Source organism: Sinocyclocheilus anshuiensis, unplaced genomic scaffold, assembly GCF_001515605.1.
Source record: "Sinocyclocheilus anshuiensis isolate Anshui unplaced genomic scaffold, SAMN03320099.WGS_v1.1 scaffold916, whole genome shotgun sequence".
NCBI classification, from domain to species: Eukaryota; Metazoa; Chordata; class Actinopteri; order Cypriniformes; family Cyprinidae; genus Sinocyclocheilus; species Sinocyclocheilus anshuiensis.
This window is the reverse complement of record NW_015548264.1, coordinates 1,295,474-1,309,891: the sequence shown is the minus strand read 5'-3', so window position 1 is coordinate 1,309,891 and position 14,418 is coordinate 1,295,474. Positions and strand designations below refer to the sequence as shown.

At 36.4% G+C, this 14,418-nt stretch overlaps 1 protein-coding gene across 1 annotated transcript; it reads right to left on the bottom strand.

Moving 5' to 3' along the window:
• Nucleotides 1-470: 470 nt before the first annotated feature.
• LOC107655549 (high mobility group protein HMGI-C-like) lies at nt 471-12,098 on the bottom strand. Its single transcript, XM_016443066.1, has 4 exons — nt 11,812-12,098; nt 9,313-9,399; nt 4,516-4,566; nt 471-611 (listed from the first exon to the last, which is right to left on the bottom strand). Exons 1-4 carry the CDS (start codon nt 11,932-11,934, stop codon nt 471-473), a joined length of 402 nt encoding a protein of 133 aa, XP_016298552.1. The 5' UTR covers nt 11,935-12,098.
• Nucleotides 12,099-14,418: the final 2,320 nt, after the last annotated feature.

The window sequence follows — 14,418 nt, the reverse complement described above, 5'->3', positions numbered from 1 at the left end:
ATGTCTTTTTAGTTTTTTATTATCAATATTAAATAATATTATAGCGCTTCCATTGAAAAACATGTCTTTATTGTTTTTAACTAAAAGTTTTTTTAATTACTTGACACTTTACTCAATCTTTGGTTGAAATGATGGTTCATCTCATAAAAAAAAGGCAAATATATAATCAAAATGCTGAAAAATCAACATTTGTTCAACTATATTGCCCAGCTTTGACCTTAAACTAAAAAAAATATATAAACAATTTTTATATTCCTTGTGGACGCAATCTAGCAACTGATGAGCTCAACATGGCAGATGGCTGAAAACAACAAATCCTTTTGTATAAATATTCCTGCTAGCAAATTAAACAACTCAAGGTCTTTATTATATTATCATTCTAGAGAAGCACAGTTTTTTGCAGCAAACTAGTATCCTCACATAGCAGCTGTGCCACCTGCAAAATATTATTTTAAGAATCCCAAACATTTCTACATCCTCTGACTGCTGGATTTCCCATCTGAAAGCGTGATGCTCAATGCATCCATCTCAACAGGGGTCATTCTGAACCTGACGAATGCCTTAGACGGATGAAGCAGTCCTGATGAGCCTTTGGTGGCTGTCCTAAATGTCTCCAGAGGAATGAACATGATTAAAGCATTTTTTTTCTCTTCTCGTAGTCAGAGCCACCTTCCACTATTAACCATTTAGGGGGGTGGAGATACTTAGTTGGGGGAGGGGACCAAAGGAAAACATTCCAGCGGCCCCTTGTAGCCAAAAAGGATATGCTATAATTAGTTCCAGGAGGGCGAGCAGTAGCTGAATGAAGAAAACTGACTTGTTTATCCAGAAGAGGAATGGCAAAGTTCTTGTCAAGTCCACCCTGTAGATGTGGAGACCGCCGTGCAGCCCCACAGCCATGTCAATTCATCTGTGACATGCTAAACAGATCATAACCCACACACAATGACCCATACAAGAGGACGGAGGGCTGCAGATGCACACGTTTCCTATTGCCCATTCATAAAAAAGGAGACAGGAAGACAAAAAATGTTGGTTTTCTGCCTCAAACTGCATTGGCTGAACTCAAAAAAGCCTTGGCACACATCTGGAGATGCAGGGCTCGTTCTTTTCTCGGACACCCTAACGTTCCTATCGGAGCGCTATCTCTCTCTGCTCTCCATCTCTGACTCATTATCATTCATACACTTGGCCGCAAGTTCATCTCGGACTTATTCACAGGATGTCATACCACTATGCCCACTCTACATTCAGGATGTTTGTAGTATGACTACAGCATGATGAATATGCCTCCAGATTCACACCAGCTTGTAACTCATATCAACTGCAACATGTGTCTTTGTGCATTAGAAAAAGCTTAAGTAGGGCCCTATGAAATCCGTTTTATTTTTTTACCAAATTCCGTTTTTTCCATTTAATTTTTCTGGATTCCATTTTTCATGTTTTAATGGTTAAATTAAATTTTACCAAAAAGTACAATTTTTAAAGCCATATGAAATACGTTTTCTCTCAATTTAGTTTTATTTTTACAAAATTCTGTGACTTCCATTAATTTTCTGGATTCCATTTGAATGGCTTCGTTATATTTTAATAATAAAAAAGCATATCTTTTTTGGAAATACTGTGTTGTGTATTTACATGATTCTAGTGAATATTCTTTAAATGTATATTAAATGCTAAGATTTCTTTAGCATTTTTTCTTCATATTTTTTCATTTGTAAAATTAAAAACAAAATACAAAATAAAGAAAATATATGAAGGAAATATAAATGAAAATGATAAATCTTAGAATTGAATGAAAAACAGGATTTTAATTAGTAGCTAAAAAATTATTTTTTTTTAAATCCTTATTGCTGATGCCTTTCTGAAAGGAAAATAGTTGAAAGCGCCAGTATATTTGTTTCTCCACAGGGTCAAATTTATCACACTTCCATGAGAAAAATCTCCCGTTCGCTGACAGACTTCTACTCTTGCTTAAGTCTAGTTAACCTTTGACCCATAATGTTTAAGTTTGTTAGCTTGCGCTTCAATCAGGAAGACAAACCATTTTTTTCTGGTTACGTCTTTGAAGACATACTCTGAAAAAGGATTGATATGGCAGTCGTCTCAAACTTCAGCAAAAGCACATTTTTTTGGTTTATTTTTTATTAATTTCCTCCACACTATTCATTTCATTATGTGTAGAATGTTTATAAATGAGGGAAAAGGTACTATTTTCTTTGCTATTTCTGTTGCTAAGTAAGGAAAAACATTTACAAAGTCTACTTAAGCAAATCACTCCATTATCTATTTGTTTAACTGACATCAATGTGTGGGTGGATCAAGTGTGTGTGTGTGTGGGAATGTGTACCTGCATCACGCAGCCATCATGAAAGCGCAGCCGAACGCACCTTTGGGCATCAGTACAAAGGAAATAGGGCAATAAATGTAAACTTTATCAGTTCAGTCCAGAGAGTTCAGCCGTTCAGACTCTCAATCTCACACACTCATTTAAACACACACGTCTGGATCAACGTTTACCCTACTATGTTGGGGAAAAAAAGCCTTTTCAGGTTTGACGCTATTTTTAAAATGGACGTCTGAAAGTTAGCTTTCTATAATTATTCTCTAATAGACATGCTGCATGAAAAGTGCAACACTTTGGTGCTTTAAAAGCCATTCATTTACCAAAAAAAGAAAAAGGAAATAACAAAAGAAAAAACAATCTAGATAATGCAACTAACCTAACAACAAAACCAGATTTAGAGCCTTGGTGCTCATACAGGCACCACGAGTTTGAATCCAGTTAGCAACATTTTGTCATTCTCTCATTTTCTACCAATCACTTTCTATCCTATCTTTCACTGTCCAAATGCAAATAAAGTTCCATAAAGTAAAAAAAAAACTGTTAGTTAATAAAAAACACTGTTTTGTCCACAAGCGAGGCTCTTGCATTTTAGAGATGCTTCTGTAAGACTGCACTCATTCTCTGACCCATCTAACGCTTTGCGTGTCTATTGAAGTTGAAAGTTTCTGTCCTAAAACAGTTTGATGTGACGAGTAAAAGCTGAACTTTAGCATGTACGCTATAGGGACTCAGCCGAGACCTGGATGTAAAGGGTGTTTTGGAACAGCTCAGCTCACATGTGACTCAAATCGCATTCCTGGATTATAGAGTCAGATGGGTCTTGTTTTCCTCCAATACAAATGTACTCATTTCTGTATTGAACAAATAATTTCAGCCCTCCGTGCTATATGCGAATTCAGGCAACTATGTCGAACTGTTTAATGAAACCACACTGAGGATCCAAGGATCTGAGAACAAAATAGACGACTTTAAAGATTTGCACACGGTATATCAAATCTGTGCCGTCACTTTCCTAAAAACGTAGTGAATTCAGATGTGACACACTTCTGAATCTTTCAAGTCGGTGTGTGTGAGTGTGTGTGTGTGTGTGTGTCCAGGGGCCTCGGAATGCTTTGCTTTTCCTGTCTGCCTGAGAAAAATCCATAAGGACACAGAGTCGGCATGCCACAAAGGGTTCATTCTCTCCATATCTCAGTCATTCTGGTGGCACTTTTAACTGCCTGCGGCTTTACTCCTCCAGCTATCAATCAAATGTGTCAGGCTGATAAACACCCAAAACTTCACTGGAGGAATTACTGAATTAGACCTGAGTGCAAACAGTTGCAAATCCTCCATCTTTTGCACATGAATTCTGCAGTGAATAAGTGATTATGTAAAACAAGTACATGACTGGTTTGACTCCTAAAAATTATTTATGCATATATGTATACTAAAAAAATATATGCATATTTGTATGTAATGTATTTATACTGAAATATTTTTATTTGAAAAAATAATAACTATATATGTAATTGTAAGTAAAAATATAAAACTTGACCTTATATATGTATGTATTTTTTATGTATGTTTTTTGAATTGTGCAATTAAAAAGGTCAAGTTGTTTTTTGTTTTAAGTTACAAATACCCCTACAAATTTACCCCTAAAGGAATTAATTAATATAATCATACTTTTCTACAATATTGTTGGTAAATAAAAATGTTTATGTAATGTTACATTTATGTTGCAGGATATTAATTCAAGACGTTATACTGAAATCTTATTAATTGGTAAAATACTAAATAAATACACTGTGTGTGTTTATGTATGTATGTGTGTATATATATATAATGACACATTTATATATCTAAGACTCCATAAAAAGCCAGATCAACAGGAAAATACTTTGTTTGGTAATTAAATAAGTAAGCAAATTATATTAAAATTAAAATTAACATTAAAAGAAAATTCATAAACGTAAAAAGTATTAATAAAATATAAATGTAAAAAAAAAAAAAAATTTGAATAATAAAACATGATTCAAAATATCATGTTTTTCCAAAGTATTCAAAGATTGATGATACACTGAAAAGCATACTGATTAATTTTCCTGCATAGTTTTGAAAGGTAAATGGGAACGTGCTGCAAATGGATGAGTCCAGTTATATATGACTAATGGAAACAAACTCACCCATTTCCTGGGTCTTCCTCTAGGTCTTTTCTCCCCTGTGGTCTCAGCTTTCTGCAAATGCCAACAACCATGAATTAGTGGCCAGTATTTCATCAAGTGCTTTAAACAAATTTTTCAGGCACACAATTTGTCACAAGCAGAGTCATTTTCATATACAGCCACAAAAGGAGAAGGTTAAACACTAGGGCTCCATTTCCTCTAATGCTTTTAATGCAGAAAGAGTTTGTAAGGTATATCCGGGCCTCCAACAATGAACTGTCTCCATTGCTCAAGTTCCTGGTCTGTGCAGCGTAATATTTCACTAGAGGAATTTTATGCCATTCAAGTGTAAATAAGAGCACCATTATCAGCAAAACCACCCAGATAAGGGCCATGAAAGACAGTTATGGGGTTTCTATAATAGTGGCTCCAACTTAAGTTCATTGAAGTAGTCTGTAAAAATAAAACACCTATGTCTTCAACATGTTTTTCTAAAACATAACTTCACCATCCTGTTGCTAAAGATCATTAATAATGTTTAGGAGGTAAGATTTCTGATTTGACGGTTGTCTAACTTCACCATATGAGCCAAAACAGCAGGGTATGATTTCCTAAGGACATTATGTGTCATTCAAGCAACAATTTTGTCCTCCTCTGAAAACGTAACTGAAATTATCTGACAGGTGGAAGCAGGAGAATCTTGCCCTGTGGGTTTGAATGGCGTGGTCGAAGACAATAACAAGACAACATGCGTCTTCATTATTTATAGGATATAAAGTTTTCTTCTGGCCATGGGCTTTTGTTATGCAGAGGCCTGCAGGAAACCTTACTCAAATCATCAAACATCTATGAATTCTGCGAATGACCCAAGAAGGGTAGGTGTCAGTGCTATCACGTTTGTCAGCAGAGTACATCCAACCAAGTGAAATACAAATCAGTGTGCGTCTCTAAACTATTAACAACACCACAAGCATGCTAAAGCATTACACTAATCTGAGAGTTATCATTATGGAGCCAAAATAAATCCTGAATCATGGGAAAATTTTACTGGTGTGGATCCATAAATGTGTAGCTGACAAGAAATATAATTTATTTAGAAACTAATAAAATTTATTTAATTTTCATAATCAGTTTGTACTGTAAAAGTACAGTATATTTATTTGGATTTGTGCAGTGTTGTTATTGTTAACTACACTTAAATCTATTAAAATTGTTTTTGTTAATTAAGATAAACTAAACTAAATTCTGAATATTAGATGAAAATTTAAACTGAAATAAATCTCTTTATTTTGAAGTACTAATATTTTATATTAATATTAATATAAAAACCATACAGAAATTATATATATATATATATATATATATATATATATAACTAATAAAAAAATGACAAAAAATGACAACAAAATGACTAAAAATTTTAAATAAAATGAAAATATAAAAATAAAAATAAAAGCTAATTCAAAATGTTTTTTTTAAGTGAACAGTACATAAATAATACTAAAACAGCACTGGTTTCGTGAACTGAATCAGTGATTCACTGAAAAGATCTGATTCAACAGGATGATTTTGTTCATAAATCAGACAACACTATACTTCTCTCAAGGATGTGCTACGCTCGGGAAGACATTAAGATTTTCAGTAAATAATGTCTTAAATTTTGATCTTTTCCTCACCCAAACCTAACGTATGGCTTCAGAAGATTTGAAATACAGCGAACGAGTCATATGGGACACTCTCTGGTAATTCTGAAGATTAACAGACCCACATTTACCTTCATTATTTTCTTCAAAAATTCACCTTTAAAAAAGATTTTAAAAAAATACATTATACCTATGGGGGTTCAACAGCTTGTCATGGGTCAGCATCTTTAAAAGGACAACTCTGTACTTTATTTACTCTTAAAATATTCACAGCAGTACCTTAAGGGGACATATTACTATTTTAAGGTACTAATACACACCATTTAGAGCAAGATAAGGCACAAAGTTGTCTCTTTAAAAGGAACTGCCCCAATGTACCCCTGAAGGTACAATTTTAGCACATTTTTCTCTGACAGTGAAGAAAAAGTCATACGGGATTGGAAAGACATGAGAGTAAATGATGACAGAACTTTCTTTTTTGGGTCCCTTTAAACCCCTATTCTTATGGTTGGAAGACTTCCTCAACAGCTTCTACAATGCATCCCTGTCTCTTGTGTTGTGTGTGATGTGTTCAGCCCTGTTTGGGTTGGTTTGTTTTCCTTGACTAAGTATGCAGGCATTGTCAAGGCTCACATTACCACTTCTCCAACAAGCACAGTTTGTTTTGAATACCCCAAGGACGCTTCACCGTTCTGCGTAGGCATGATGGAGAAATATAAACCTAAGCGTCATAGTTCATGCCGCAGCCGGTCACTTAGAAAGGACACCGAGGCAGCTACGGGTCGGTGGTCCGCCCTGTGCGTCCTCACAGGATTGAAAATGGGTAAAAATTTGATGTAAAGATTAGATTACGGTGCTTATAATTCCTGCACATTCTCAAAGACACAATCCCTTTAACCTCACCTCTCCTCATCTGTGTCTTTCTCAATGTCTCTGTCTGTCTTTCTCGGTCCAATCAGTGTCTCCCTACCCTCAGTCCTCTGTTGGGGATGCTGCATTTTTAATGAGGAGATTTAATGGTCTGCAAGCCGACACCTTGATCAATTAATCATGTCAGTGTTTGCGTGTCTCGTCCAGCCAAGTCTCGTGTCCGCGGCAGACACTGTCCTCTTCGACACCAGGACATCCTGGCATGCGTGTGAGGCCGGGGACAAGGCCATCTCTCATTAATGGAAAGGGAGGGGCGGTATCGCCTCTGCCAAACCCACTTTTGCAAATGGAGAGTTTAAAATTAGCCCCCTGGTGCCCCGTATCAAGTTCCAACAATGTCTAGTCAATGGAAAATATTCAGGCTAGTCATTAGGGCCAATGTATTGACCAAAATGATCATAGCAGGGCGGAAACTGTCTGGTTATATGTGTTGACAGCTAAAACCGTGTTAATCGCCACTGAGGTATATCATGGCTTGGTTAGCCTGATTTAGCCTGGATTGTTCATGTGATACCAGTTCTGTGGGTTCTTTAGTGCAATTAAGAGCCAACAGAAGACTCAGTAATGCGAATGGCAGAATCTGTAATGCGTGAAATAAATTGCATTATTTATTGACTGCTACATTTCATGAACCTGGAGGTTGATGTTTATTCATTGTATTGTCTCAAGGTACTATCTATAGTATCTATCATTCTGTCTATCTATCTATCTATCTTTCTATCTATCTATCTATCGTTCTATCATTATCATTCTATCTATTTTTCTGTCTTTCTGTCATTCTTTCATCTGTCATTCTATCAACCGTTCTAACCATCCATCTATCCATCCATCTGAAGATTTACCTTGTATAACAATGTTTTTTTTTTCATTCTGCAATACTTACCTTATAAAAGAGTTCTCATTTGGTACTTACAGTATGTTTGAGCAAGTGTGGGGAGAGAGCCTTTAAACTTTGGGTTGTGAAAATGGTAGGAGACAGATGACTGATTGCGGATGGGACAGCAAATCTTGTGAGAAGTGTCTCTAGTGAGGCACCTTGCCAATTTAGATTCTTTTCATCTTGATAGATTTATCAGTCCACTGTATATCATAACAATGCTAAACAAGATGAAACGGGATTACGCTAGCAGAAAAGTGCTCAAGCTTTTCAAAGCGGTCCCGTGACTGTTTACAGTGGTACATCACTGCGAAAAGAGAGTGGTCGGAGCTGTCAGTGAGTTATTAAAGCAAAATAATTCCGCAAATAGACATCTCAGCTTCCCTTGACGGCTCGGAGATGAGAATCACATAGTAATACTTCTAAAACCCAAATGCACTGACAGTTGGAGGGAACTTCCCGCAAACATATGCCAGAATAGACCACACACACAAGCGAGGCAGAAATGTTAATGACTTCATTACAAAATGCTCGCCAGAACAACTCCTCTTTAAAGGCATTCCCAATACATAAACAGAATTATGCGATTACAAACGCTGACAGTCACATTCAGCTAAACTGATGCACGGCAACTTAATCTTATGTGATGCTGCAATTTGCTTTTCTGTTTACATGGCTATTAGCAAGGAATGGGAACAGAGTTCGTTTGGCAATATGCAACAGTACATGCTCTATACTCCCTGCGCAAAGTATACACTTCATGCATACATGTGTGTGTGTGTGTGTGTGTGTGTGTGTGTGTGTGTATGCCTGCATGTTTGTGGTTCTCTCACGTACGCGTGGTAATTTGCCTAAGGCGAGACAGAGAGAGAGAGTATTTATGTGTGTAGAATTCACTGCTACTTTTAGGTGTGTAGTTGTAGGACTCCTCTCGCCACATTACTGGAGCTTAGTGTTAACTACTGCGCTGCAAAGAGGTTCGGGTCACTGCGGTCCGTTCACACAGGCTTTATGATTGAGACATCAAGAAGGCAGCCCCCAACATTCACACACACATACATACGTCCCGGATGTTGACACATTTCACATACTTCTAAATGTTTGTGACACGTTCTTGATAAAGGATTTATAAAAATGGTAAGAGCCCATTTTCTCAGTTAACACTTCTAAAGTTAATATTCCTTTTCTTGTGAAGTGGTACATGATCGATAGAACGATAAATAGAAGGATAGAACAATAAGAGGAAGGATAGAACAACTTGTCAGTTGGGTAGACATATAGAACGATACACAAAATGTACGATAGATAGAGTTAGATCTGAGTTTGTTTTTTACTGTTGAGGTGTGCAGAAAGTTGCCTGGTTCTCACCTTCTGCACTGCTTTGGAGGGGCCCTTGTTCTTGCTTCCTTTGGGGCGTCCCCTCGGTCGTTTGGGGACAGGCTCTCCTGTGGGTTCCTGAGGATGAGAGGAGGTGAACTTATGCCATGAGGACAGGAAACAATGCCATGGGCCATCAGCAAACTAAGTGGCATTTATTTGGAAGAATCCACAAGCACACTTTTCACACCAGTTTTTTTTTCAAATTATAAAACAATAAATACATTGCTCAAAATAACAGCAAATGTATCTGGACACTTTCTGTTTGTCAAACGTTCGTGGATCATGTTCATAGTTATTGCGATGAACTACACCTGTGGTTACTCTGCTGTGTGAACGAGAGGAAAACTGACTTCATACATCCTCTAAAAATCACATTGGGTCCAGCTGCTTTAAAGTAATTGCAAAAATAGCTTAGCCAAGTGCAGGTGCCATTTGATTTGCCATCTAATGTAAAGAAATGTATGCATTTAAAGTGTAGCTTGGGTGTCCAGAAGTGTCCAAATACATTTTGAGACCACTGCTGCATTCTCCCTCTTCTCAAAGAAGACAGGGTCCACCTTCAACCATACACACATTTACTGGTGGTCTCCCATTCACTTGGGGCTTTACAAGTTAAAACCAAGGTAACGAGCAAATGTTGTGTGTGTCTATGTGTGTGCACACATGAAACAACTCTATATATATATATTGAAATTGTATTGTGAAAATGTCTGCTTAATCATTTATATATATATATATATATATATATTTATATATATATATAATTTTTTTATTTTTTTTATTTAAAGAATTTTAAATTTAAAGAATTTCACATTTGAAATTAAAAAAATATATAAAATTCACATACATGCATCATCTTTGCCAGCCAAACAATTCAGTATATTTGGTGAATGACTTTATTTTTAACCCTTCTTGCCAGCTCATCCTGATGGCTAGTTGCAAACAGAGGTATTGCAGTGAGTCACTTGCGAATTACTTAAGATAGTGAATCACATCCTCTGACCACAAACACTCAAAACAAGAATTTTAAAGGATGTGGTCATGACTAAATAGATAGATGTTCAGTGATACTACATTTGAATTACATGCCTGTTATAGTAACCACTGCTCATCAACAGGTACATTTAAAATAGCCAATATACAACGTTTGTCTCTACCTCTATATACACACACAACACAATTAAGCCTACTATATCAATTACTATACATATTACTATATAATTACTATAAACAAAACATATATATATATATATATATATGTTTTGTAATTTAGACGAATCACAGTGAATCATTTAAGAAAATCTATAATGATTTGTTCATGATTCAGAAGCAAAAAAATTATTTTATTTGATCTGATAAAAGATTTTTAAAGCAAACTGGGTTTGATCTCATCACATCAACAGAGGACCCTGTAGCGCAGGCTATACATTTAGCTTATCTTATCCAAATCAACTCACAAAAGTGCTTTAGCATCACATATGAGAGACTGTTGTGATCAACAGATGGCAAGCGTGTAATTTGGAATACTATCTGCTAGGAAAGAAGTGCTTCCTGTACAAATACAAACAAGTGCTACTCGTAGGCCTACAATAAACCTAACACACATACAAGCTATACATTTAGTCTGCAGGAATTCCCCACAAGAGAAACAAACTTCAAATGCAATCACAATCAAAGCACACAAGCTTGTTACTTCTGTCTAAAAACACCTAGTGATCTATCTATTCTTGAATAGAACACAGTAGGAAAGAACAGACTTCACTGACACAACTTCATATTTCATGCAATGACAGCAGTGTCCGTCAGTGTGCCATACTTTAATTCATCAAAACGATTTTAAAGAAATATTTTAATTTATCTTCAATTATTATAAAGTAATTCAAATATCTGCACTTAAAAAAATATTTGTCATACTGCATGACATGCATGTTAAAATCAAGTAGTGAAGGGAAAACATTAATAACAACAGTACAAATTGGGAGGAAAAAATTATAAATTAAATTAAATAAAAAATCACAATGTTGAATATAAAAAATGTTTACGGCCAAGTTATATTTCTATCCAGATAAACACATACTTTCCATACATTCCATCCTGTATATATATATATATATATATATATATGAAACATACTAAACCAGACTAAATTGGTTTGCTGGTCTTAACTGGACTACTTGGTCTCCCAGCCTGGCTAAGCTGGTGTTAAGCAGGTTTAGCTGGTCGCCTAGTTGGTCAAACTGAAAACTGGCACTATTTCCTTTAAAACCTGCAACCAGACCCCTGTCTGAGAGACCAGCAAACCAGCTCAGTCTGGTTTAAGCTGTTTTTGCAGCAGGGGTGCATGTAAACATGAGCCATAAAGTGCGGGCGAAGAGTAATGTATGGTTACAGTAAGAATGTTTATTGAGCAGCCCTGCAGGTCTAAACGCGCCCGTTCCTCAATTTAGAATATTAAAGGTGTTCGTGGTGAAAGCGTCACACACTGACCTGTTGCGGCTTCCTGGGTCTACCCGGTCCCCTTTTCTTTGGCTCGGCAGGGGCAGGCTCGGGCTCGGTTTGCTCCTGCGATCCTGAAGCTTCGCCGGCGGCTTCCTCATCGCGCGCGCTCATCGTGTGTGTGAGTTCCAAACGGAGTCTTAAGCACCTTCTGTTCCTGTAGTCAGTGTCTTGCGCTCACCAATGCGCGCTTATCAAGAACAATGCGTTTAAAACCGGTGCGCACATGAAGGGGATGCAAAATGTAAACTAAAAGCGCGGTATTGTGAGAAGCACGTGCTGTCTCTTGGTTGAGAATTTGGCTCACACACACTGAGGGAAAAAAATCTCCTGTGTAGAATTAAGTGGGGGTGGCCTTAGTAATAAAATAAGCCCGGTGATCGATTGCAATTTGAACGAGACATTCGCAGAGGGAAGTGTGACAGTGCACTGTCAAATCCACGCTACTGCGGATTCAAGAATTTGCGGGGAACGGCTTTCTACGCGGATTGGTTTAAGTAAAAAAATGGGGGCATTTTAAATGCATCCCTGCTGCCCACACGGAAATAAGTCCACAGACTGTGGATGAGGATGAGGTATATACATAAAAAAGAGAGAGAGAGAGAGAGAGGCGAAAATCACTTTTCCCGTGGGTGGATAACACGGGGAGGGTGGGGGCACGAGAGGCGCAAAAAGAGAGAGAGAGAGAGAAAAGAATTGGACAACAGCCAGAGAAAACATGAGAAATACTAAAGAGGAGAGACCACATTGAGACAAACTCACGTGTCCAGCACCATTCATGTTACTGGCTACACTACAGAAAAGTTTAAAGACACAGCACAGTTCATAGACTGTTTATTTGTTTGTTTATTTCAAGAAATGTTACGATACGTAAACTTCGCTTTGGCATGTGCTACGATTCTTTTTCCTCCTAACGACTTTGTGACCGCCAACGATTCTTTTAGTGTACTTTTCCAGGAATAAATATTTGAGAGAAAAGTTTCCTGTTGCATTTACTGCCCTCAGCATTGCCACATGATGAGATCATTTCAGATTTCAACTATTTAGTTCGACATTTTAGAGGCTACATGATTGCAATACAATTGGCGTAACAGTATATTAAGAAAAAATATATATTAAAACTAAAATAGTCTCTATCTACGTTTGAACAACTGGTCGTCACTGGTGCCTTAGAACACAAAGTAGCAAAGTAGCTAGTTCTTGATTCATGATTTGCATGATTTTTTCCTAGTGCTGTCAAACGATTAATCGCGATTAATCGCGTCCCAAATAAACGTTTTTGTTTACATAATATATGTGTGTGTACTGTGTATATTTATTATGTATATATAAATACACACACATACATGCATATATATTTAAGAAAATATGTTATATTTGTATGTTTAATACATTTATATACAATATAAATTATATAAATATAAATATATATGTAAATACATGTAAATATTTTAAAAATATATACTGTATGTATGTGTATTTATATATACATAATAAATATACACAGTACACAAATATATTACATAAACAAAAACTTTTATTTTGGATGCGATTAATCGAGATTAATCGTTTGACAGCACTAGAAAAAAATGCTACTTGTTGCTAATAAAACATAAAAAACATGATTTGCTGTTAAATAATTTAGTAACCCTGCTGATTCCAATGTGTTTTTTTTTTTTTATTAGAAAATGTATTTATTAGAAAAAACTAAGAGCCATTAGTTCCGAATCAGATAACACTGGTTGCGCAGCATGTTTTTCAATGAATGAATGAATGAATAAATAAAGCAAGCATTCATTCTTTGTGAATTGGACTACACTGGTGCTGCTGGATGATTTTGATTCACAAAAAAGAACCGCTTTATAGGAGTTGTTAGTTCAGGATTCAGACTACTTGAATTTTGTGTAGGCTACGTGTATGTTTCATGCTATAATTATTGTTAATTGTTAATTTAATTACAGCATAAATTAAATGAATAATTTGGCATTTCCACCAAATACACACAGTTCACGTCACGCCTCGTACTATGCAGTTATACACACTCATCAAAAGTGTGCGTTGTAAGCGAAATGGAAGCAGTTGTTTTTTGTCCCTCAAGGCCGCGAGCACAAGCAGATCGACCTCCAACAGTCGCGTGTCTTTGAAGTCTTCCGCCCATCGACGTAGAGTGAGATCAATTACACAAGAACAACAGTGACAAAGAATAAACTGCTTTACGTGGAGGGCCTTTCCCACGATCTGACCAAGCCTGCTCGACAAACGGGGGAGGAATGGCAAAGTCCTCCCAACCCTCTCCAAATGAATACAATTGTGTCAGAGATGGGCTTTATAACCGAGAGCTGGAGGATCTTGAACTCCAAGAGCTGCACAAAGGACAACAACGATGGGAGAAGGACAGAAAGAAAATTAAAAAGTGCATCACCAAATATATAAAATACATGTTTTATGGGTCACTGACTGATGCTAATTTTTTGTCAGGATCTATAAAGGTTACTTTATGATAACATTTTTAACATAACATAACATCAAGTAAAGTTATTTTGGTATTTTAAGTTTAGGAGGTGTAAGTCTACACACTAAAAAAAACAAACAAAGGGC

Excerpts from the sequence above, each read along its gene's own strand:
- LOC107655549 (XM_016443066.1), bottom strand. The coding sequence starts at position 11,934 with ATGAGCGCGCGCGATGAGGAAGCCGCCGGCGAAGCTTCAGGATCGCAG. Across the intron at positions 9,400-11,811 it reads GACCCAGGAAGCCGCAACAG|GAACCCACAGGAGAGCCTGT; the intron begins GTCAGTGTGTGA and ends TCTCATCCTCAG. Across the intron at positions 612-4,515 it reads GAGGAAGACCCAGGAAATGG|ACATTTAGGACAGCCACCAA; the intron begins GTGAGTTTGTTT and ends ATTCCTCTGGAG.